General features: G+C 45.4%; 1 protein-coding gene across 19 annotated transcripts in view; it reads left to right on the plus strand.

Annotated features, from left to right (window-relative positions):
• LRRFIP2 (LRR binding FLII interacting protein 2) overlaps positions 1-21,742 on the plus strand; it is a 99,619-nt gene that overhangs the window by 71,455 nt on the left and 6,422 nt on the right. For 10 of the 19 annotated variants that reach the window (XM_029940431.1, XM_029940433.1, XM_029940434.1 and 7 more), the window contains 6 exons: positions 2,316-2,486; positions 7,865-7,957; positions 10,276-10,368; positions 15,744-15,845; positions 16,116-16,248; positions 18,150-18,199. In XM_029940431.1, the coding sequence (XP_029796291.1) occupies positions 2,316-2,486; positions 7,865-7,957; positions 10,276-10,368; positions 15,744-15,845; positions 16,116-16,248; positions 18,150-18,199 (642 nt within the window). The remainder of the gene's footprint in view (positions 1-2,315; positions 2,487-7,864; positions 7,958-10,275; positions 10,369-15,743; positions 15,846-16,115; positions 16,249-18,149; positions 18,200-21,742) is intronic. The other 9 variants (XM_029940448.1, XM_029940435.1, XM_029940438.1 and 6 more) reach the window with 2 other exon arrangements.

Below are 21,742 nucleotides of genomic sequence, written 5' to 3' on the forward strand. Positions count from 1 at the left end.
AAACAACAGAACTATTTTACACTCTCCCTAGTAGTGCATGAGGTTTCTGGTTTTTCCATGTCCTCACCAACACTAATCTCGTTTCTCTTTTTTAAATTCTAGCCATCATAGTAGGTTTGAAGCAGTATCTCATTGTGGTTTTGGTGTGCGTTTCCCTAATTACTAATGATGTTGAGCCTGTTCCCATGTGTTTCTTGGCCATTTGTGTATCCTTTTTGGAGAAATCTCTGATCAAATTCATACCCATTTTTAAAATATGTGTCTGTTTATTATGGTATTGTAAGAGATCCTTTATGTATTTTAGATACAAGTCCCTTATAAGATGTAAGATTTACAAATATCCTCTCCTGCTGTGGGAGTTGTCTTTGTTTTGTTGTTGTTGTTGTTGTTGTTGTTTTTACTTTCTTGATGGCATTGTTTGTAGCACAATCTGGTGAAGTCTTTTCTGTCATTGATTGTGCTTTTGGTATTGTATCTAAGAAACCATTGCCTACTCCAAGGTCAAGAAGGTTTAGAGATGTGTTTTTTTGAAGAATTTTATAATTTTAGCTCTTACATTTAGGTCTCTGATCTACTTTGAGTTAACTTTTGTGTATGGTGTGAGGGAGGAGTCAGTCCACCTTTGTCTTTTGCATGTGGATATCCTGTTGTCACACCATTTGTTGATAAAAACTATTTTTCTTGTTGTTCTAGCTTTTATTTTGAGAAATTTCAAACATACAGAGGTCAAGAGAATAAAATAATGAATCCTCACATACCTTATATACCCATAAAACAATTATCAGCATATGGCCAATTTTGTTTCTTTCTGTCACCCCCAACTAAATTATTGTTATTTTAAATTTTATTTGAGAGAGAGAGAAAGAGAGATTTTCTGAAGCAGACTCCGTGCCCAGCACAGAGCCTGACATGGGGCTTTATCTCACAACTGTGAGATCATGACCTGAGCTGAAATCAAGAGTTAGACACTTAAGTGACTAAGCTACCCATTCAACTCTTCCTCAACTAAATTATTTTGAAGAGAGGCTTATATATTGTATTACTTAAGTACCCATCTTTAAAAGGTAAAGATTCTTTTAAAAATATTCACACTACCATTATCTCACATCAAAAAAATGGCAATTCCTTAAAATCATCAAATGTTTAGGGTTCAAATTTTCCATATTGTCTAAAATATTTTATCTTTTACAGTTGGTTTGTTCAAATCTGTAAACACCTTGTATTCATTTGCTGTATCTTAAGTCTTTTTATTTTTTATTATTTATTTTTTACTTTCTGTTTTTTTATTAGTAGTTTATTACCAAAAAAACCTTTTTTTAAATGTTTACTTATTTTTGAGACAGAGGGAGAGAGAGCGTGCAAGCTACTGGGAGGAGGGGCAGAGGGAGACAGAATCCGAAGCAGGCTCTAGGCTTTGAGCTGTCAGCACAGAGCCTGACATGGGGCTCGAATCCATGAATTGTGAGATCATGGCCTGAGCTGAAGTCGGTTGCTTAACTGACTGAGCCACTCAGGTGCCCCTGAAAAAGCTATTCTTTTTTCCATGGAGTGTCTGGGTACTCTTGACAAAAGTCAATTGGTCACAAATGTTGGCAGTCTGGACTATCAGTTTTATATCACTGATCTTGGTTTGTTGAACAAAACTGTTACTATGTAGTGATAATCTAACAAATTAGATACAGTTATTAAAAGATAGAATTGGAAGCTGTTTTAAGCAGAAAACTTTGAAGTATATAAAATTTCAGGTGTTTTGTAGTTGCTCCTTTTTTTGTTCTTGTACTTTTTAAAATCATTTTTGTATTGCTTACTTATTTAAGAATGGCCAGAATTTGAATAATTGCTAGATATGCACAACAGGAAAGTACTGAAAACAGATGTCTAGGAAGTAGCAACATTCAAATGAATATGAAGTTTATTTGTGCAACGAGAGGCTGTGTTATGTTGCATCATTGCATTCTGGGGACTGAATAACTTATTTAAAACAAGAGTAACATTTCTGTAAACGTTCATGATCTTCATTTTATGACTCAAATATATGTTGTCTGCATACCTTTTCATCTTTCAGAGGCTACATTGGTACTTAATTTTGTTTTCTTGGATAGAGAGCACATAAAGTTCTGATAATGGCATAATTGGCTTATTACAACCCTTCTGTTTCATGTGCATGTTACTAAAAACATGGAGATCCCCAACTGCTTGTATTTTGCAAACATGCATCTTCATGTGTTTGTGCTAGTGATGTATTTCCTGTTACATTGCCTATAAGTGATGAACATATTTCAGATATCAGGCTGATGGCTTTGCCTTTCATTCAGGAATCTCTGTCTGAGGTAGAAGAAAAATACAAGAAAGCCATGGTTTCCAACGCACAGTTAGACAACGAGAAGAACAATCTGATCTACCAAGTGGACACCCTCAAGGATGTTATCGAAGAGCAGGAGGAGCAGATGGCAGAGTTCTATAGAGAAAACGAAGAAAAATCGAAGGTAAGAGCTCATCCCATAACATCTCTTTCTCTGGGTCAGAGAAGTCAGACCTGCCCTGGAAAAGGCGCTGCGCTTGATGGAAGCGTGCGTCACTCCCGGAGCTGAGGCTGTGGTCCCAGCTGATTGTTCCAGGGAGGCTGACAGGACATGAGCTCTCCGGTCCTAACAGATTTTCCTTTCTAAATTTCTATAAAACCTATTTAATATTCTTAAGGAAAATCTTAGGACCTCCTTCAGTTTCTGAAGATAAAATGTAGCTCAAATTTTATCTTTATTTTGTATCTCTTAATTGGGGCAATTACAGTGAATTACTTATTTCTTCCTATTTAAGCTGGCTGGAACTCCACAGAAGCTCCGAAGACTTTCAGTGAGACCGTTCATTTTGTTCTTTTCTTTTTATCATTTTTAAGAGAATCTGTTTTCTAAGTGATTAAAGTTTTTAACCAATTATTTAAAAACAGCAGGATGGAGACTTGGGTGAGAGATCAACAGATGTTTTCTTTAGAGGTCTGTAAGCTATACTGTTAAAATGTACGATGGAAAATGAAAGCCACCATCCAGGGTTCATATTTGCCCTTTGACACCTCCAGGAAACAAATTGGGTTCTCTTTTAAAGTGTTAAGTTAATGTCAGTCCAAGCAGAGGACAAAAGCATATTACTACCAAAATATGAGTTGTGACTACATTGCAAAAGTAAAAAGCCTAGAAAATAATTCAGGAAAGGTGCACTGCTGACTTGTTAGAAACATCCGCCATCTGAAGGGAGGGAAGCTGTGAACATCCCTCAGAGGGACAGGCATTAATACTGTAAATTCTAATAGGGATTTTTTTTCCCCTTGAGGACTAAAAATGTTCATTCTAGTCTATTTTGGTCATTTAAGTTTAAAAAGTGTTCAAAAGTGTTTGCCAGGAGTTTGGGAAAGGAAGGATGAAGAGGCAGACCATTGAGGATGTTTGGGGCAGTGATACCTTTCTGTAGGATGTTCTGGACACATTATCCATGGAAGCCCGTGGAATATACTGTACCAAGAACGAGCCTTTATGTAAACGGTGGACTTTGGGCAGTAACGATGTGTCAGTGAGGGCTCAGCGACTGTGACAAATGGCCCACTCTGTTGTGGGATGTTGATAGTAGGGAGGAGAAGCTCTTTGGGGGAGCTTCCAGTCAACTCCAAGGACCCAGAAGCGCTCTAAACAATAAAGTCTATTAAACAAAAAAGTTAAGCTAAGAAAACTTGTATCTACGTGAGCGAAAAAGAGACTTCTGACTATGATTTGGTGGCATAGGTGATTTCCTCTGTGATTCTTTTTGTTTCTTCAGGGCCAGTTTTGGAGAATGTGAACCATCACACTTTACTTAAGCCCTTGGACTCCTTTTTTTTTTTTTTTTTTGCCTTTCTGTGCTTTTTTTCATATCTATTTCTGGCTCTTTGTGTATAGTTTGACTTGCGCTTTCCCGATAACTAATGGTTTTGAGTATATTTTCATGTATTTATTGACTCTTTGTATAACTTCCTCAGAAAAAGTATTCACATCTTTTGCCCATTTTTCAGTTGGGTTGTCTTTTTATTGAGATGTGAGAGATTACGTATTCCTGACATAGTCCCTTAGCCGATACAGCCTAAAACGTAAAGTCAAGAATTCGAGCAATTGATAATTTGAATTCATTGTAGCTTTTATTTTTAATTGATTTTCAGATGGTTCAACCTTTAATATGAACATCTTCAGGTTGATTTCCAAGTAACCGTGACTCATTGTAAGTCTTTTTGTTTCTGGGTAAAGTCTTCACTCTTTAACACAAGAAGGGGTTCCAGACTCAGCAGGTTCATTTCCTGCTCCAGCCCCGGAACCGGCTGTCTGTGCAGGGAGTGCTGGCCTTGTGTTAGGGTGACGTGGGGGCCACCAGGGTGCCCACCGTTTATAAAGGCTCTGGAGTGGCTACGTCAGGAAGTACTTACGTGGGGTACTGTGCTTCTTTCAAAGTCAAGTGTATTCTGCATTTTCGCTGGTAGTGCTGGTTCACATTCAGGACTCCTGCGTTTGTCCTTCCCCTCTGTCTTTTATTTATTTATTTAAATGTTTTATTTATTTTTGAGAGAGAGAGAGAAACGTTTAGCATGAGCAAGGGAGGGGCAAAGAGAGAGGGAGACACAGAATCTGAAGCAGGCTCCAGTCTCTGAGCTGTCAGCACAGAGCCCCACACAGGGTTCGAACCCAGGAACCATGAGATCATGATCTGAACCAAAGCGGTCGGTCGCTCAACTGACTGAGCCACCCGGGTGCCCTCCTTCCTCTGTCTTACACACGTGTGCATCTCCGTTTTCCTACTGCCAGTTCTCAGAGTCCCTGGGGATGATAGTAATTATGTTATATTCTGTCCTCCTTGCTTGACCCCGCAGTACCCAGAATAGCAATACCAGTGTCACCACCAGCGGTAAAGTTACTGAAAATAGTTACACATTTTGTGTTCTTCTGTTTAGTTGTTACTTTGCTGCGGCCTGTGTGTAGCCCAAGCATTGTCTTTAAAAGTTACTCAAAATAGTCTCTGTGCTTATGCTGCTAACTGTATATGTAGTTAGATTCACTGTATTTTATGTTCTGTATTTAGGAATTGCTTTTAAAATTCTTATCTTTAAATTATTTTTGCTTTTAACTGTGGTAAAAAAATGTAACAAAATTTACCATCTTAACCGTTTTGAAGTGTTGTAGTTCAGTAATATTGAGTACATTCACACTGTTGTGCAGCGAGAACTGTTTCATCTTGCACAACTGACACTCTGTCCCCATTGCACAGCGACTCGCATCCCCAGACCCTTCAGCGGCCCCTGGCAGCTGCCCTTCTCCTTGCTCCGAGCCACGCTGCTCTGGGTGACTGATCCTAGGGGGATCCTCCGGGATTTGTCATTTTGTGACAGGCTTGTTTCACGTAGTTTAATAATGCCCTCCAATTTCACCCGTGTTGTGTAGCATGCATCAGAATTCCCTTCCTGAATAATATGTCACTGTCTCTGTGTACCACATTCAGTTTATTTATTCATCTGCCTGCGGACACGTGGGTTGCTTCCATCAAGAATTGTTTTTTGAATTTAATTTCATTGCAGTTGCATATTTACATGTATCTGAAGTCAAATCAAAATATATTCAAAGAAATCAACCTTCTATATCTGTTCATCCCCATATCTTGAAGGAATTCTTCAATTAAATGGTTTATCCTCCCATTTTCTTACTTAAGAAGCTGGATCTATTTTGCTCTTCAATATATATACACAAATATGTATGTTTTTATTCTCCCCTTTCTTAGAAAATGGTAGCATACTGTAAATACCTTTCCACACCTCAAAGACTATGACCGTATGATTGCGGGTCTTCAGTCTTCTGTATGATTACTAGTTATTCCACTGTGTGCGTGTCCTATAGTTTATTCCGCCAGCTCCCCATTAATGGACATTTGAATTGTTTGCAGTCTTTTGCTGTTAAAAATAGTCCTGCAGAAATGATGTACTCTGTAAGTCCTTTTGCATTTTTGCTGGCTGTCTATGGGGAGTTACAAAGCGGGTTTCCTGGGTCTAAAGGTACGATCATCCTGCCCGGATACTGCCGGTTCCCCTTTGCGGTAGCAGTGCTACCATTTTGTATTCCTACCACAATGTGCAAGAGGCCGGGTCCCTTCCCCGTGGTATTTTCTTGAACATGTTGTCCAGGTTTTAGACTAGTGTTTCAGTGAGACATACAGTTTTTATTTACTGTTCTCTTAGTCTGGTCAGCTTTTTATATTCAGAGTGATTTGTTTTTTTCTGTAAACTGCCCATTTCTTTAGACCAATTTTCTATATAGTAGTTATTTTTCCTTTCTAATTTTAGAGGCTCTATATAGAGAGGTAGCAACCTTTTGTTTCTGATGTAAGTTGTAATTTATTTTTTGTAGCTTATCTGTATTTTTACTTTTCTCAGAGTGCCTTTTGCTATTCAAAAGGTTGTATGTAGTCTTATTACCCATTTCCCCTGCTTGCTTGTAGAATTTTGAATTTTTAGTAATGTTTACCTACACTTTGGTTATAGGAGTTCACTCATTTTTTTTCTCTGGTAACTGTACCCTTCCTTCTTCCCTCTTTTTCTCTCCTTTCTGTGCAGTTACAATCCCTTTGAAACTTGTCTTGGTGTATGTAGTATGAGGTGTGATTCCAATTTTCTCTTTCCATTTGGATGTACAGTTTTTCCAGGGTCACAACATAGAAGTCTATCTTTTCTCATTGATTTTAGATGCTCTGTTTTGTTGTTTTCTTAAATACATTTGACATGTACCTGGTTATATTTCTGGATTTTCTGTTCTACTTTCTTCTGTGTTAATAAGCCATTAGAACATTGTTTTAGTTATGTGGGCCTTATATCTAGTAAGGCTAACTTTCTTCTTTTTTAGTAATTTTTTTCCTGGCTGTTTTCAGCCTCTCTAACTCTGATGACAAAAAAGCCTAATGGCATTTTTATTTGGACTGCATTAAATGTATAGATTTATTTGGGGGAGAACGGACATTTTTATGATACTAAGTCTTTTTATCCAGGAAGATGGTATGCCTTTTTATTGTTTAGTCGTACTTCTCTGTGTTTCAAAAATATATATTTTTTAGTGTTTGTTTATTTTGAGAGAGAGACACACACACACCAAGAGAGAGGGAGACGGAGAGTGTGGGGGAGGGGCGTGGAGACAGGAGAGAGAGAATCCCAAGGAGGCTCCACACTGTCAGTGCAGAGCCAGATGTGGACCGATCCCACGAACCATGAGATAGAGCATGACCTGAGCTGAAATCAAGAGCCAGATGCTTAACTGAGTGAGCCACACAGGTGCCCCCAGGGACATTTTATGTAATTTTCCTCATATTGATTTTTGGGTATTTCCTGTAAATTTACATCTGTGTGTTTTTTTATAGTTTATTGTGAAATTGGTTTCCATAGAACACCCAGTGCTCTTCCCCACAAGTGCCCTCCTCCATGCCCATCACCCACTTTTCCCTATCCCCTACATCTGTATATTTTTAGTTTTTGATAATATATTTATTATATCTTCTCTCTAGATTATGTTTATGAAGTTTATTGAATTTTGTATGTTAATTATATAACCCATTACATTATTAAGTCATCTCATTGTTCTCAGTAATCTGGCCATTGATTAGTCTGGGTTTTCTAGATCTACTCCTAGGAGGTGAAAAATGTTAATTTTCTGAGCCTTTCCATAGAAGACAGAATCCATAGAATCCATAGAATACAGAATACGGGAAGTCCACTTGCGTTTCCGGAGGCCACCCTGGCCTGTCGTTCTGGCCTGGACGTCCGGTGTTTCGGGCGCCGGCCTGTGTGCAGACCGTGTCGCTTGTGTGTTTCCAGGAGCTGGAGCGGCAGAAGCACACGTGCCGCGTGCTGCAGCACAAGATGGACGAGCTGGCAGAAGGCCTTCGGCAGAGGGACGCGCTCATCGAGGTCTGTGCGTGCGTGGCGCCATCGCCACCCTGGCGGGATGAGGGGGGTGTGTGCTGGGGAGGAAGGCAGTTGAAAGGCCACCGAGTTTCCTGTCCCTTCAAACTTGGCTGCGCCCTAACGTTTCACGCACGTTGGATCCATAAAGTCAGGCTTAAAACAGCAGCGCTACCCGTCTTAGAGATGTTGCCCCTTTGAGTAGCAGCAGCTTTCGGAATCGCCTTTTATTCCTCAGCACGTTCTTTCCTACAGGTCACTTAGAACATGAGCAGAAGGGAAAATCACGAGTACCATTTTTCTTTGGGATGTAGTGGGTGCGGTCCGTTGAGAGGTGATTCTTGGGGAGTAAGACATTTGGTCCTCACCGAGGTAGAGGTTTCTGAGGCACCGACCGGACTAGTCAGGACACCTTCCATCCCAGGAGGCTGTGCTGGCGCAGGGGCCCTGAGTGCCAGCGCCGGCTGAGTCCTTTGGGGGAGGAGCAGGCGGGAGGAGCAGTGGAGCCTGCGAGAGATCTTTGGAATGTTTCTAATCCCGTAGTTCCTTCCCCCTTGTGAGCATCTCTGATCTTCTTTAAATGTGGCTTTTCCTCTTGAGGTGGCCGTGCTTTATAAGCATCTGGGAAGGGATCCTGCCTGCCGGCCTGGTGTAGTTTCAGAGGTGCCTAGGGCGGACTTCATGTTGACGACACTAGAGGGGCTTCAGGAGGGCCAGCTTGCCTCCTGCGTCACACAGGTGCTGGTCCATGTGCTGTCGCTCAGGACCCACCCTACCCCCCTCCCCCCACCCAGGGACCTGCCTCACCTAATCCCTCACCCTATAAATGACTTAAAACACCATTTCTTAGACGGAAAGAAAAGACTGCTTTTTTTTTTTAAATTTTTATTTTTGAGACAGAGACACAGCATGAGCAGGGGAGGGTCAGAGAGAGAGGGAGACACAGAATCTGAAGACAGGTTCCAGGCTCTGAGCTAGCTGTCAGCACAGAGCCTTACGTAGGGCTTGAGCCCACGGACTGTGAGATTTGAGCCGAAGTTGGATGCTTAACTGACTGAGCCACCCAGGTGTCCCAAGACTGCTTTTTTATCTGTGGATTTATGTTACTGTTCTTGAGAAGGATTGAGTGCAGCCTGCTGAAAGCAGGTGCAGGGTGCGGATCTCAGCATGGCCGAACTTAACCCTTTGCAAACACCAGACTACACGTGAAGTTAGTTGTCCTAGGTTTTCTGTGCATGGCATAGAGCATAGTGTCTTAAGTTTTGTATCCTGCTGGTGTTCAAAAATAATGTGAATTCCTCTCCTTTTTTGTCCTTTTGTGGTTTTTGTGTCAGGGGGCAGCCACTTGTTCTTTCTTCTTCTAATTAAGATACATACTTTCCCGCATTTTTTATTTGAGAAGAATTAACTGCTTTGGCAGCTGCTTCTCAAATTCAGTAGCTTAAGTACGAACTGGTTAAGTGTTCTGGCTCTTAATTTGATGATTATGCTTCAGAGGAATTGTGATGCTCGATTCCTGTAACTTGTCACAGTGGCTTCTCTAAAAGCCAGCGTGCTGGATATACAAACTTTAAAAATCTTCGTTTTAGGAGTTTTTATGTTGGGAATTGACATCTCTCGGATGTTAGTACCCATGTTTATGTATAACTGACAGACCTTGAATGTGGCAAAACAATGCTTTGAGGTCTCTCGTGGTTAAGTAGATAAGAAGCGTGTAAGTTGAGAAAGTAGGAGGTGGTAATTTACCAATAATTTTTTAAAAGAAAACCTGTCAAATGTAACAGCTGTGAAGTGAGCCTCATTGCCTGAGGAGAAAGGTTAAGAATCGCTAAATACTGAGTTCCAGGTTTTCTAAAAACTGACAGGACTGTTCATTCAGTTCATGATGTTCTTGCTTGCGTAGGCTCTGCTGACAAATCCGGATGGCTCAGCCGAGATGTGGCCTTCCTGTAGTGTCAGTTCTGCTTAAAAACATAAAGTCTGAAACTGCTGCTTATTCCTTGTGATAAGGATCATTTGTTCACAAGCAGATCTGTGTTCCCCTCTAGGAAGGTTGGTCGCTCCAGGTTTGGGAGAGTAGTTATCAGAGGAGGCGCACACGGAGCCGCTTGGCTCGTGGCCACATAGCTGTGGTTGGAACAGTTATTCCCAGTGTCCTTGTGGCAAGCCAGTGGGAGTCGTCTTTCCCTGTCCCGGTTCGTCACAGACTTTCTCCCTTTTTAAAGTTTCTTTACCACCTTATTTCTGTTCTGTTTGTCTCCCTCTCACCCCCTCCATTTTTCCTTTCTGCTTTTTTATTACTTCTCTGCCCTCTTCCTCTGCAGGAGAATCAGCGGATGCAGCAGAAAATAGACAACATGACAAAGGAGGTGTTCGACCTCCAGGAGACCCTTCTTTGGAAAGATAAAAACATTAGGGTATGAGATGAAATCGGGCTTTGGTCTGAAGCTCATTGAGGAGGAATAGGCCAATATATTTAACTGAGAGATTCCCCAAAATTTGTCCTTTTGGTTATTTTTGAGCATTTATACACTGACATGTGAATAAAATCAGAGGAAAAAAACCTCCAGGGGGAAACCTGATACTGGGCCTGGAAAGAACTCTTCTTTCTAACCCAGTCGTGGCTCATGAAACCTGCCAGGAGGAACTTTCTAGGGAAGTTTGTTTCCCCAGGATTCCAGAAGCAGTCACAAGCATTTAGTTCAAACTCTGTGGGTAACTTGATATCCTTACATTGCAAGAATTTTGGATGAGAAGCAAGAGAACGTGAGTGGGGGGTAGTGGACAAGTAATTAGCATCCCATAAATCCTTGGTGAAAAATAGAAGAGATTAACGGCATTGCATTTACAGAAGTGGATAGGAATGTAGGATTTGCAGAGCTGCCAGACCGTGACATCATCTCTGAATATGACCCCGCGACTCCCCGAGCAGGGGCCCCGATAAGGAAGGTCTTCAGTGCTTTTCCACTAAGGCCTTCAGGTAGATTCCAAGTACATGGGAGGCTGAAAAAATTCCCACCAGTTTGTTCCGTGTCACCCCTTTGACACGTGCCCCATCTCCTGGCCTGAACTGTCCCAGTGGGGGCTCCACACAGCTGGAGCTGCCAGCGAGCGCTCCCCTGTCAGCAGGGGCCGTGGTGACAAAGCAGAGAGAAGGGAGCCCCGGTCCAAGAAGCTAGTGAAATAGTCAAGTTCTGCTTGAGGTTGGGGGCGGGGCGGGGGTGGTGTTGGCAAAGACTCCCGAGTGCACCTAAAGGAGACCCAGGATGAGAAGCCCTCCGGGTCGATGCCCTTCCTTGTTGGGAGGGCTTTTCGTCCCTCCAGGGACCTGTCCTCTGAGTAATAAACACATGGGAAACAAAATTACTTCTTAAGAGTTCGGTAGACCAAAAGTTTTAAAGAAATAAAGCTCCCTTTTTAGAGTACCTAATATTTAAATACGGAGTTTTTAAAATTCCACCCAGAGATGGAAGACCCTTCTGGAATAGAAATTAACAACAGTTAAGAATCTTGAAATTTTGATTGTCAGCTGCTGATCTCATTTTTACTTGGGGAATTTAAAATGAGATGTGAAAAATGTATGGCACAAACGAGTTGTTTGTAAAGTTTAGTTAAAGTCTGGTCACTATCGAGAATGGTCTTCTTTTAGCCCTTCCATAATTTTCTTTAGCACAGTAGGCCAGTGCTTTCTATTTTGTATAATTATCTCAGTATTTAAACGGATTATTTTGGATTAGCCATAGGAAAACCGCAAACCATGCAGTCCAATAAAATAGCTATTCAAAATAAAAAATTTTTTTCTACCAAAAAGATCTGCTCATAGTTAAGACACAAATTATTTGACTTTTAAATTTTCCTGGCCTTATTGAATGACTAAGCAGCCATCTTCTTTCTGTGTGGTAGATACTAATGTGTTCCTTTCGCTTATTTTTTTAAAGTGAAACTTAAAAAACTTTTTTGAGGTGGTCGTAGATTCACGTGCAATTGTAAGCAGTCGTTCAGAGAGATCCTATACACTCTTTCTCAGGTTTACCCCTAATGTAACATCTTGCAAAGAAAGAGTCACAGCCAGGGTATTGGCCTTGATGTAGGCAGAACACAGAACGTTTTTGTCACCATAGAGGATCTCCCCAGCTACCCTTTCGTGGCCTTCTCTGCTCTACCTCCCTCACTCCTTCCCAAGCCCTGACAGCCACCACTCTGTGCTCATTTCTGTCATTTTGTCATCATGAGACCTATTATATACATGGAATCATACAGTAAGTAGTTAACCCTTAGGGGTTCTGTTTTTTCACGCAGCACAATTCCCTTGAGAGTCACCTAAGCCACATGTATCATTAGTTGGTCCCTCCTTTGACTTTTTAGGAAAGTTTCTGAATTGTGGTAAAATACAAATAACGTGAAGTTTACCACTTTACCTAGTGTTCAGTGTCGAGTTCAGTGTTATTAAGTACTAAGCACATTCACCACCGTCAGTCTCCAGAGCTCTTTGATCATGCAGAACTGAAACTGTGCCCATTGAACACCAATTCCCGCCCCCTGGCCCAGCCCCTGGCGGTCACCATTTCGCTCTCTGTCCCTGTGGTCTGACTACTCTAGGGACGTCATGTAAGTGGAATCAGACAGTCCTCGTCTTTCTGTGACTGCCTTACTTCACTTGGCTTCATGTCCCCCAGGTTTCCCAGTCGTGGGGCAGGTATCAGAATGTCCTTCCTTTTTAAGGCCAAATAAGTATGTCATTGTTCGTCTGCACCATGTTTTGTTTATCCCTTCATCTGCACCATGTTTTGTTTATCCCTTCATCTGCTGGTGGACAGACCCTTGGTTTCTTACACCTCCTGGTGCTGTGAACATGAGTTTGCAAGTCCGTCTTTGTGACCCAGCTTTCATTTCTTTGGCTGTATACCCAGGAGGGCACCACTGCACAGTGCAATGGTGCATTTAGATTCTGTGAGGGTTGGCCGTGCTGTGTTCTGCACCATGTACGTTCCCAGCAGCACTGTGTAGGGTTCCGTTACCAACGCGTGTTTTCTGTCTGTCTCATGGCCGTCCTCACGTGTCCTCCATGAGAACCCCAGGGTGTGTTTTCAGCACCTCAGTGACTACCTGATGCACCACTCGCCTCCAGCTTCATTTTCAAGATTTCAAGTTAGTAAATTAATAGAGGAATATGGCCATTATTCTCATGCTAGAGTTTGGTTTTCTTTACTTCTTCCCTCACTGATCCCTGTGGTCATGCTCACCGCCCAAAGGCAGCTCCAAGTGCCAGGTGCATACGGAGGAGTTCTTACTCCAGATGGCCCCATGGGGGACTCACTCCCATCCTGGCAGAAGATATTTCTGCCTGTGTCATTATGTGGAGAGTTAACCTGTTGCCCAAAGTGCAACCTGTCAATTCGTATCTTCCAGGCTTGACACTAGAATTTGAGGTTAGGTCAAGGGTAAAGAATTACTTAGATCTCCACAAGCCTGTACTTCTTACCCTAAGAAAAAAATCTGCTGTACGAGCTGTTATTGAATGCAAACACAGGGTAGTGGTTGTATGGTCTGGCCCCACAGAGGTCAGACCCGCTGGAGTACATTTGGTCCCGTTACAAGGTATTTTGGTAGTCTCCAAACATCGTGGTGACGTGGGAGGACTTAGAGGATGTATTTTATTTTCCTGTCCGTAATTATGGGAAGATGGAGTTTAAGCAGTACACAAGTAAAGCTACCTGTCCGTTGCTAGAAAACGTAAGAAGAGGAGGACCAAATGGTGTGTACTAGCATTTGCTAGAATTTCCCCTTTCACATTGGTCTGCTCTTCAGAGATCCGTGGTGGTATTTCTGTAGAGCATGCGGTGGCAGTGAGCCCTGACCGCCATGCTCGGCGAGGCATGGCCCCACTGCGCATGCAGCTCCCGGGAGCCCACAGCTCCAACCCGGCGGAGGCTCAGGTGTCGACAGATGGGAAAGTATTGCTCGTACTTTTCTGTTCTGATGTTACGTTTGTTATTAATGGAATGGCCTGGTAACGTTAGCTTGCAGGGTTAGGGGAAATGCCTCATGATGCTAGAAACTCAAAGAATTAATTAATAGGCAGACTCCAGACACCCCATGTGGTGCGAATGTAAACCGTAGAAATGAGCTCTTGCTGTTGCCATTTGGGTGAGTAAGGACCAGGAATCCCCTTACAGACCGCTTTCCCAGCAGTGTCTGAGATGGCAGTGAGGAAGCGTAATTGTGGCTTTGTTAGGGCTGTGATCTAGAAAAAGCATGCAAAGGCCTTGGAGCCGAAAAGAACTGGATTCATTTTCTGGCTTTGGCACTTACTGGGACTTCGGGCAAAAAACATATAAGCTCGCCAGGCCTCAATTTTCTGATCCGTGAAGAGGCTAACACAAGGACAGGCTATAGAGGGAGAAGTTACATGTATAAACCTATGAGGGCAGATTCTATGTCTTTGCAACAGTGCCTGCTGTGTGGTGGGAACTGCACAGAAAGTCACTGCTCGCACACAGTAGGATTACACTGATTTAGAACATTGTCCAACTATCCCCTTCAGGAGTGAAGCAGTTGGCTCATTTCTGGCCCTGTAAACTGAAAGGAAAGTTATCTGTTGTAGTTTAAACTTCTTGGATTAATGGGGGGTGTTGGTAGAAAACATTAATTATACGAACACATGTAGAGAAAAGCTTTTTTGAAAAGAGTCCACCCATCAGGTGTCTGCACAGACCACTAGTCGGGCTTATTGCTTACCTGGAGCAGGTTTGGTTTGTCACTCATGACCCCAGTGTGGGCCTGCTTCAGCTACCGTCATCCTCAGCTCTGCTGGGCAGGAGATTAAGGCGGTTACGGATGGGGGCTGTGGGGCTCCAAGTGGAAATGCTGGTGGGCTTTTCCCGAGCTTTCTCCGAACTCTGGCGTGGCTGCAGTGCCCACACCAGGCACCTGGGCCATGCCGCTGTTGTCCCTTCAGTTCTTCAGACGGGGAGTCTGAGGCGTAGGCAAGTCAGGACGCGCCAGCACTCAAAGCCTGGTCCCAAACCGAAATTCTGCCACGCTCCGTAGGTGGGCTCTGTTATTTTTGTCAGTGTTTTATATAGAAAGGTGTATCAGAAAACCAGATGATTTGTAATTGTATTTAATTAAGTTAACAACAACAACAAACAGGTCCCTGTGGAGGTGAGCTGTTTTGAACTAAGTGGTATTTGAGTGGTATTTGAACTAAGTGGCTGTTGAGCCACACTGCTTCAAGAACGGTCACTGCAGCCAGCATTTCGTTAAAGCACTTTGTGCACACTGGCGGGTTTTCTTCCAGGGCCGTTAAAATGTTCTGAATTTAAAAATTTTTTTAAATTATTTTTTGAATTAAACTCCACTGTATTCTTGAATGAAGTATTTTGTTAAACATGAATGTGTTTGTATTGGTCAGCGGATGACAATGTAGTAAGTAAGGGTCAGTAAGGAAAACTTCATCTTAATATTATTGCTGTTTTCATCTTCCTTTTCCTGTTTTAGTTTTTTTTCTTCCGTTGACTGGAAAAGAAAGATCAGCTCTCTTGCCTGATGTGATAAGCATGTTTTGGTGAATCTATGCACAATTAACCAGTTGCTATTAAAGCTGCCCTGTGAAGATGTGTGACCCTAGGACTTTGCCCTTCCTCTCATGTCTAACTGCCAGTTTCCAGGCTTTTCCTGCTTCCCTGCCTTTTATGCTCTTTGTGTTTATTTGAAATGGATGCTCTCTGCTGCCTCTTTCACTTGCTCTTTTCTATGCCATTCTTTCCCTTGCTCCCCTGTCTAAACCCAGGCCCTAGAGAAACAGAAAGAATACATTGCCTGCCTTAGGAATGAGCGAGATACGCTCAGAGAGGAGCTGGCTGGCCGGAAGGAGACGGTGAACACAGGAGAGGTATGTTAGCTTCCACCTGGAGTTCAGGTCCCTCGCCGCTTTATCCTGGCCCTCCATCGTGTCGTCTCTCCTAGCCCAGAGACAAACCCGTGTTCAGTCTTCGGTGCAGATTAGATAGGAGCAAGGCCTTCCTTCCACAGAGCCATGGGCCACGTAACTAGTCCTGACCAGGTGCCACCTGTGGCACACACCCTGCCACAGGTCCCCTCCCAGCACACCCGTGTCGCAGGTGCCAAGTTGTGTGACGTTGTGTTTTTCCCTTCTCCACAGAAGCACGGCTTGGTCATAATCCCCGACGGCACCCCCAATGGTGAAGTCCATCACGAGCCAGCATCAGGAGCCATCGCTGTGGTGTCCCAGGAGGCCGCTCAGGTCTTGGAGTCTGCGGGAGAAGGGCCGCTGGGTAAGGCCCTGCTGCTGGGTTGTTTGGGATCGTTCTGGGAGGACTTACGGCCTGTTCAACTCCCTTCTTGGAAAACCAGAGCAACACGAGGGCTGTGAGAGGTTTACCTGAACCTGTAACAGGAAGAAATCTGGGCACACTGTCCTTGGGCAGCCTTGACCTTGGGGAACCAGCATCTGGGTTGTCGGAAGACCCCTGGGGGGAGGCACTGTTGGCGTATACACAGTGCTGTCTTCCTTCTGTGCTCCCCTTCCTGGATGGGAGCACCCCACACACGCAGCCCTGGGAACCAGGTGCCGCTCTCCGCCCTCTGAGTGCGCAGCGTCCTGCTTCCCGGAGCTCCGATTTCCCGCTGGCTCCTTATCCGAGGCTCTGTACGCTTCACCCCTGTGTTTCTTAAGGCAAGAAATGGAGGACTGAGGACTTACAGGAGTGTTCTTTCTCGAACAGGGCTTCTGAGCATCTACACCTATTGGATTTAAGCCCTTGACACTTTAATGGCACGTCTCACGGGACCCCACGGTGCCCGTCCACTCGCTCCCCTGAGCCCCTGCTCTAGAGGCAGAGGAATGGCACCGACACCCTATCGTCAGCCCACTGTTGTCCTTCAAGGATCTTTTTTCTCTTGTTTTCATATATACGTAGGCTTCCCAGAGGAGTGGAACTTTGTTCAAGTTAGTGAGCACATTCTCTGATGCACAGAACTGCAGAGGCAGAGCACTGGGACAGAGCATAGATGCAGGCGAGGCAGTGGGAGCGCTGGGTGTGGGCTGGGGCAGCACGGTGCCCCCCTCCACTGGTGCCCAAGGTGCCCAGGAAACCAGCGCACCCGTCTGGCCGTGACCCTGGCTGTGGGAAGCGTTGGCTCAGTGTCTTCACTCCTCTGCCGTCCTCCTCAGTCCAGGAGCCAGTTGTTTTTTGTTTTTAATTTTTTTTAGTGTTCATTATTTTTGAGACCGAGACAGTGGGGGGAGGGGCAGAGACGGGGAGACACAGAATCCGAAGCAGCCTCCAGGCTCCAAGGTGTCAGCACAGAGCCCAATGTGGGGCTTGAACCCCGAACCCATAAACCTTGAGATCCTGACCAGAGCCGTAGCAGGACACTTAACAGACTAAGCCCCCCAGGCTTCCCCAGGGCCATCACCCTCCCCTCAGGCCCATCCTGCTGTGCACTCCAATTGGCCCTTGACTGCCTTTGGCTCAGAGTTGGTCCCCAGGTCCACCTTCTAGCTCATGTGGGCCTAGGGCTTCGGCACTGAGTCATGCCTCCCCGCCAGGCACTCTCTCTCCCGAGTGGTGTTTGCTCACATGAAGCCTACTCAGGCCTGCGGATCACCCAGCAACTCGGGTCATCCACCTCCTGGGGAAGGCTTGCACGTTTTTTTTAATTTAAATTTCTTTAATGCTTTTTATTTATTTTTGATCAGGGGAGGGTCAGAGAGAGAGGGAGACACAGAATCTGAAGCAGGCTCCAGGCTCTGAGCTAGCAGTCAGCACAGAGCCTGATGCGGGGCTTGAACCCACGAACCGTGAGATGATGAACTGAGCCGAAGCCGGACGCTTAACTGACTGAGCCACCCAGCCGTCCCTGCTTGCAAGTTTTGAAACAAGGCAGCCATCTTTGTACTTTGGTTTATCTTTAAATGGAAAATCACTGCCCTTGGGAGCAAACGTACTTAGTGCCTTGATAATTATCAGTTATGTGGAAATGTGTATTGAATAATTAAGTATTTTTCCTTAATATCATTAACTTAAGCCTTCTCTTCTTTCGAAGCTCTCTCAATAGAGAGCTGTGAGTTTATCAGAGAATGTTGGCTTTTTTGATTTTCAAGAATTATTTTTAATGTTTCAATACTGTATCGTTACAAATGTGCTTTACAGCCTTTTCCAATTTTTTTTAGATGTCAGGCTACGAAAACTTGCTGGAGAAAAGGAAGAGCTGCTGTCACAGGTAAAGGCATTCTGCACCCTGGAAGGTAATGCTCATTGCAAGGGACTAAATCACAGGGTAAAATATACCCGCGAGAGAAATGTGCTGACTTCAAACAGTGCGCAAGCAGCACTTGAAGGGTAAAAGATGATGCACATTTTGTCTCTTGGTTGTTTCCCGGTTTTTAAAAAAATTGTATAGGAGGTGGAGTGGAAGGAGTTAAGTAGCTTTGCAGAACTTGCCCTGAGGACCCAGTCCTTGCCTGCCTCCCCCCTCCCCCACCTACCTTCTCTACCTGACCCCTGCTGCTTGCCGGGCCCCCTGGTTGGCAATTTCTTTCCACGTGTTCTGTACCCCTGCATCTCCGGCCCACACGTGCAGCTGCTTCTGGGCCTTGCTGTGGAAGACCCCAGCCCCCCAGCCTGCGTGCGCCCTCAGGACTCGAGAGCGCCACCTGCCATGGAGCCTGGCAGCACTCAGGTCTGCCCTCACTCTCCCTGCAGGCTCTGGGCCCCACCCCCACCCCCAGAGTTCATGCGGGCTTTTCTTTGGGCTTTTCTTTTCCTTTGCTTGGTTTCCTGTGTATTTATGACTGCTTGGGCTACAGTCTGCAGCAGTGGCTAAATCTGCCCTTAGCATTTCACGCCCACCATATATTCTGTCAATTCCAGTTCTTTTTTTTTTTTTTTTAAATGTTTACTTTTGAGAGAGAGAGCGCGCTCTAGCTAGCACTAGTGAGCATGAGCCGGGGAGGGGCAGAATGAGAGGGAAACCCAGAATCCCAAGCAGGCTCCAGGCTCTGAGCCATCAGCACAGAGCCCAACGTGGGGCTGAACTCAGAACCTTGAGATCATGACCTGAGCTCAATCGACTGACCCAGCCACATGTAACCCAAAGTGTTTATAATGTTTATTTTTGAAAGAGAGAGAGAGACAGACAGAGACAGAGTGTGAGCAGGGGAGGGGCAGAGAGAGAGGCAGACACAGAATCTGAAGCAGGTGCTAGGCTCCAAGCTGTCAGCACAGAGCCCGAGGAGGGCTCAAACTCCCTAACTGTGAGATCATGATCTGAGCTGAAGTCAGCCACTTAACCGACTGAATCACCCAGGTGCCCATTAGTTCCACTTCTTGATTCTTGGAGCACCAACTTGTCCCCCTCAGAATTTAATGGCCTGTCCTCTCTGCAGAGCCAGACTGCCTTTCACTGCCACCTAGGATTGGATTCCTGTTTTGCAAGGTCTTATGAATTACTCCTTTTTTATTCATTCTCTTTTTGGTTTATCCCCCAGTAACTTCCTGAGAAAGGGGTGTATGGGCTGTGCATTTTTCTTAACTTCAGAGGCCTGAAAATGTCTTCATTTCACTCTCTCACTTGATTAACACATTGGGTATAGAATTCTTCATAGCAGTCATTTTGCTTCATTTTTTTTTTTTTTTAAAGAAATTGCTTCATTGTCCTCCGGCTTCCAGTGTGGCTATTAACGATGTGCAGGGCACTCTGCTGTCCCATCTTCTGTGTGTGGCCCCCTCAGTAGAGCCCTCTCTGGCAGTTTGTGTCCTATGTCTCCCTTAGTGTTTGGAGGCTTCACAGCAGTGTGCTTTGGCGCTGTCCTGCAGGGCGTGGGCCCTGTGGGTTCTAGGAATTCCTAACCCCCCATCCTGGGGAAACTTCCTGACTTTCTCCCTTCCCATGTGCTGTTCTCCTAGGCTGACTGACTGCTGTTCAGTCTGTTCAGGTATTTAAAGAGGTTCTACTATTTACCAGGCGCTATTCCAGGCACTGGGCATATTTCAGGGAACAAATCAGTTAATGAGGTCCTGCACTGATAGACTTTACATTCTGGTGGGACAGGGGCACACAGCAAACGGTACACGTAATGAATATGTAAGTTACATGGTCTGTTACAGGTTTGTGTGAACACACTTACTGCATGTGTTTCTCTAGCCATTTATTGGCCTGGGTGTGGGCATGGGCAGGGGGAGTTGGACTTCGCCAGGGAGTGGAATTGGGAAGAGGTGGCGGAGCACACGTGCAGGAGGGTGTGGATAATGATGGCCCCAGAGATGAAGTGGGTAATGACACTAATGGGTAATCCAGGAAGATGTCGAAACCTAGTAGAAAGAAGATGGGAGGTGCCAGTGGGATTGAAGGATTTCGGGATTTGGTGTCCTGAGGGAGCTGAAAAGATCAGGAACAGAGGTTAGGAAGAAGGCAGTGAGACTAACTGAATGCAGGGACTGCACTTACCTGGCAGGAGATCCAGTGTGTGACTGTGAGAGAGCGGTGAGGGCAAGAAGGGATACATGGCCAGGTCCTTGGAGAGGAGGTGTTCTAGAACCTGACATCACTTGGAGGAGGAGTCCTCTGCGTAGATGTATTTTTAAATTGCCAAGGCTGCTCTTGAGGGAGTGGGGTTCAGGAGCTAAATGGTGAAGCAGGAGTACAGCACCGGCAGTGACAAGGGTGGGAGGTGTGTGGCGTGGAGAGGAGGAGGTCCGGAAGGAGGAACATCAGGAGCACTGAGGGAGGAAGGCGGGGCGGCAGCGCAGAGAGCAGGTCAGGTGTTGTGTTCTCTGGCCAGCGGCAGGAGGACTGCGGGAGCTATCTCTAGAAGGCCAGAGGGCTGCAGAGGGAGCACGCTTCTCAGGGGAGGGCGTTTGCCTGCTAGAGCACTAGGTGAGGAGACCACTGGGAGAGGAGGCTGAGGGAGATGGTGACCCCGAGTTCCAGGCTTTGGGAAGGGTGAGGGGTGCAGACAGAGGAGGGTTGTGCAGAGCCCTTTGGGAAAGTGGAGGAGAAGGAGGACTGGGTTTGAGAAGGCCACGATGAGGACTGAACGATGAAAGCCTGGTCCTGGTGTGCGCGCAGGGCAGCCGGTGACGGTGGCCTGTGCTGAAAGGGCAGGGGCAGCTGGGAAGCGTAGCTTTGCTCCCAGTGCAGAGCTCACCCTTTCCCCCACAGGGGGCAGGTGTGGCATGCATGGTCTTGGTGCAGAGGAGCTGGCTGACCACCGTTGATGGGGTCACCGTTAGGGACGCCGCCTCTTCCACCCAGAGCCCTGGCCCTGGATGGTGAGCAGTGGAGGCAGCCTGGGGAGGCTCAGTCTTGATTCCAGAGGCAGCTTCCCTCATGGTTCAGGCTGCGGTTGGTGCTCCCCAGAAGGCTGCCCCTAAGGGCTGTGGGCATCTGGGGAGATGCAGCTCTGATCTCCGGGGGAGGGGCACTGGGCCTGGGGCCAGTGCTTTAACCTGTTTCTCTGGTTTCCTCACCCAGTGTGATCTTTTTTGCTCTACTATGTTTTTTTGTTTTAAGTTTATTTACTTATTTTGAAGGACAGAAGAGAGCAAGTATATAAGCAGGGGAGGAGCAGAGGGAGAGGGAAGGAGAGAAACCCAAGTAGGCCCACACCGTGGGCGAGCAGCAGGGCCCAGGGCAGCCCTGGGGGATCCGCGGGCAGGACGTGTCCCTCCACCGCCTCTCCTCGGTTCCCACGCACGGGGACCTTGGCTTGGCCCGGCCTGGTCTCCCAGCCCAGAGTTCTTTTCCATTTTATCTTTTATTTCT

This window comes from Suricata suricatta, chromosome 5 (genome assembly GCF_006229205.1).
Source record: "Suricata suricatta isolate VVHF042 chromosome 5, meerkat_22Aug2017_6uvM2_HiC, whole genome shotgun sequence".
In the NCBI taxonomy this organism is placed as follows: Eukaryota; Metazoa; Chordata; class Mammalia; order Carnivora; family Herpestidae; genus Suricata; species Suricata suricatta.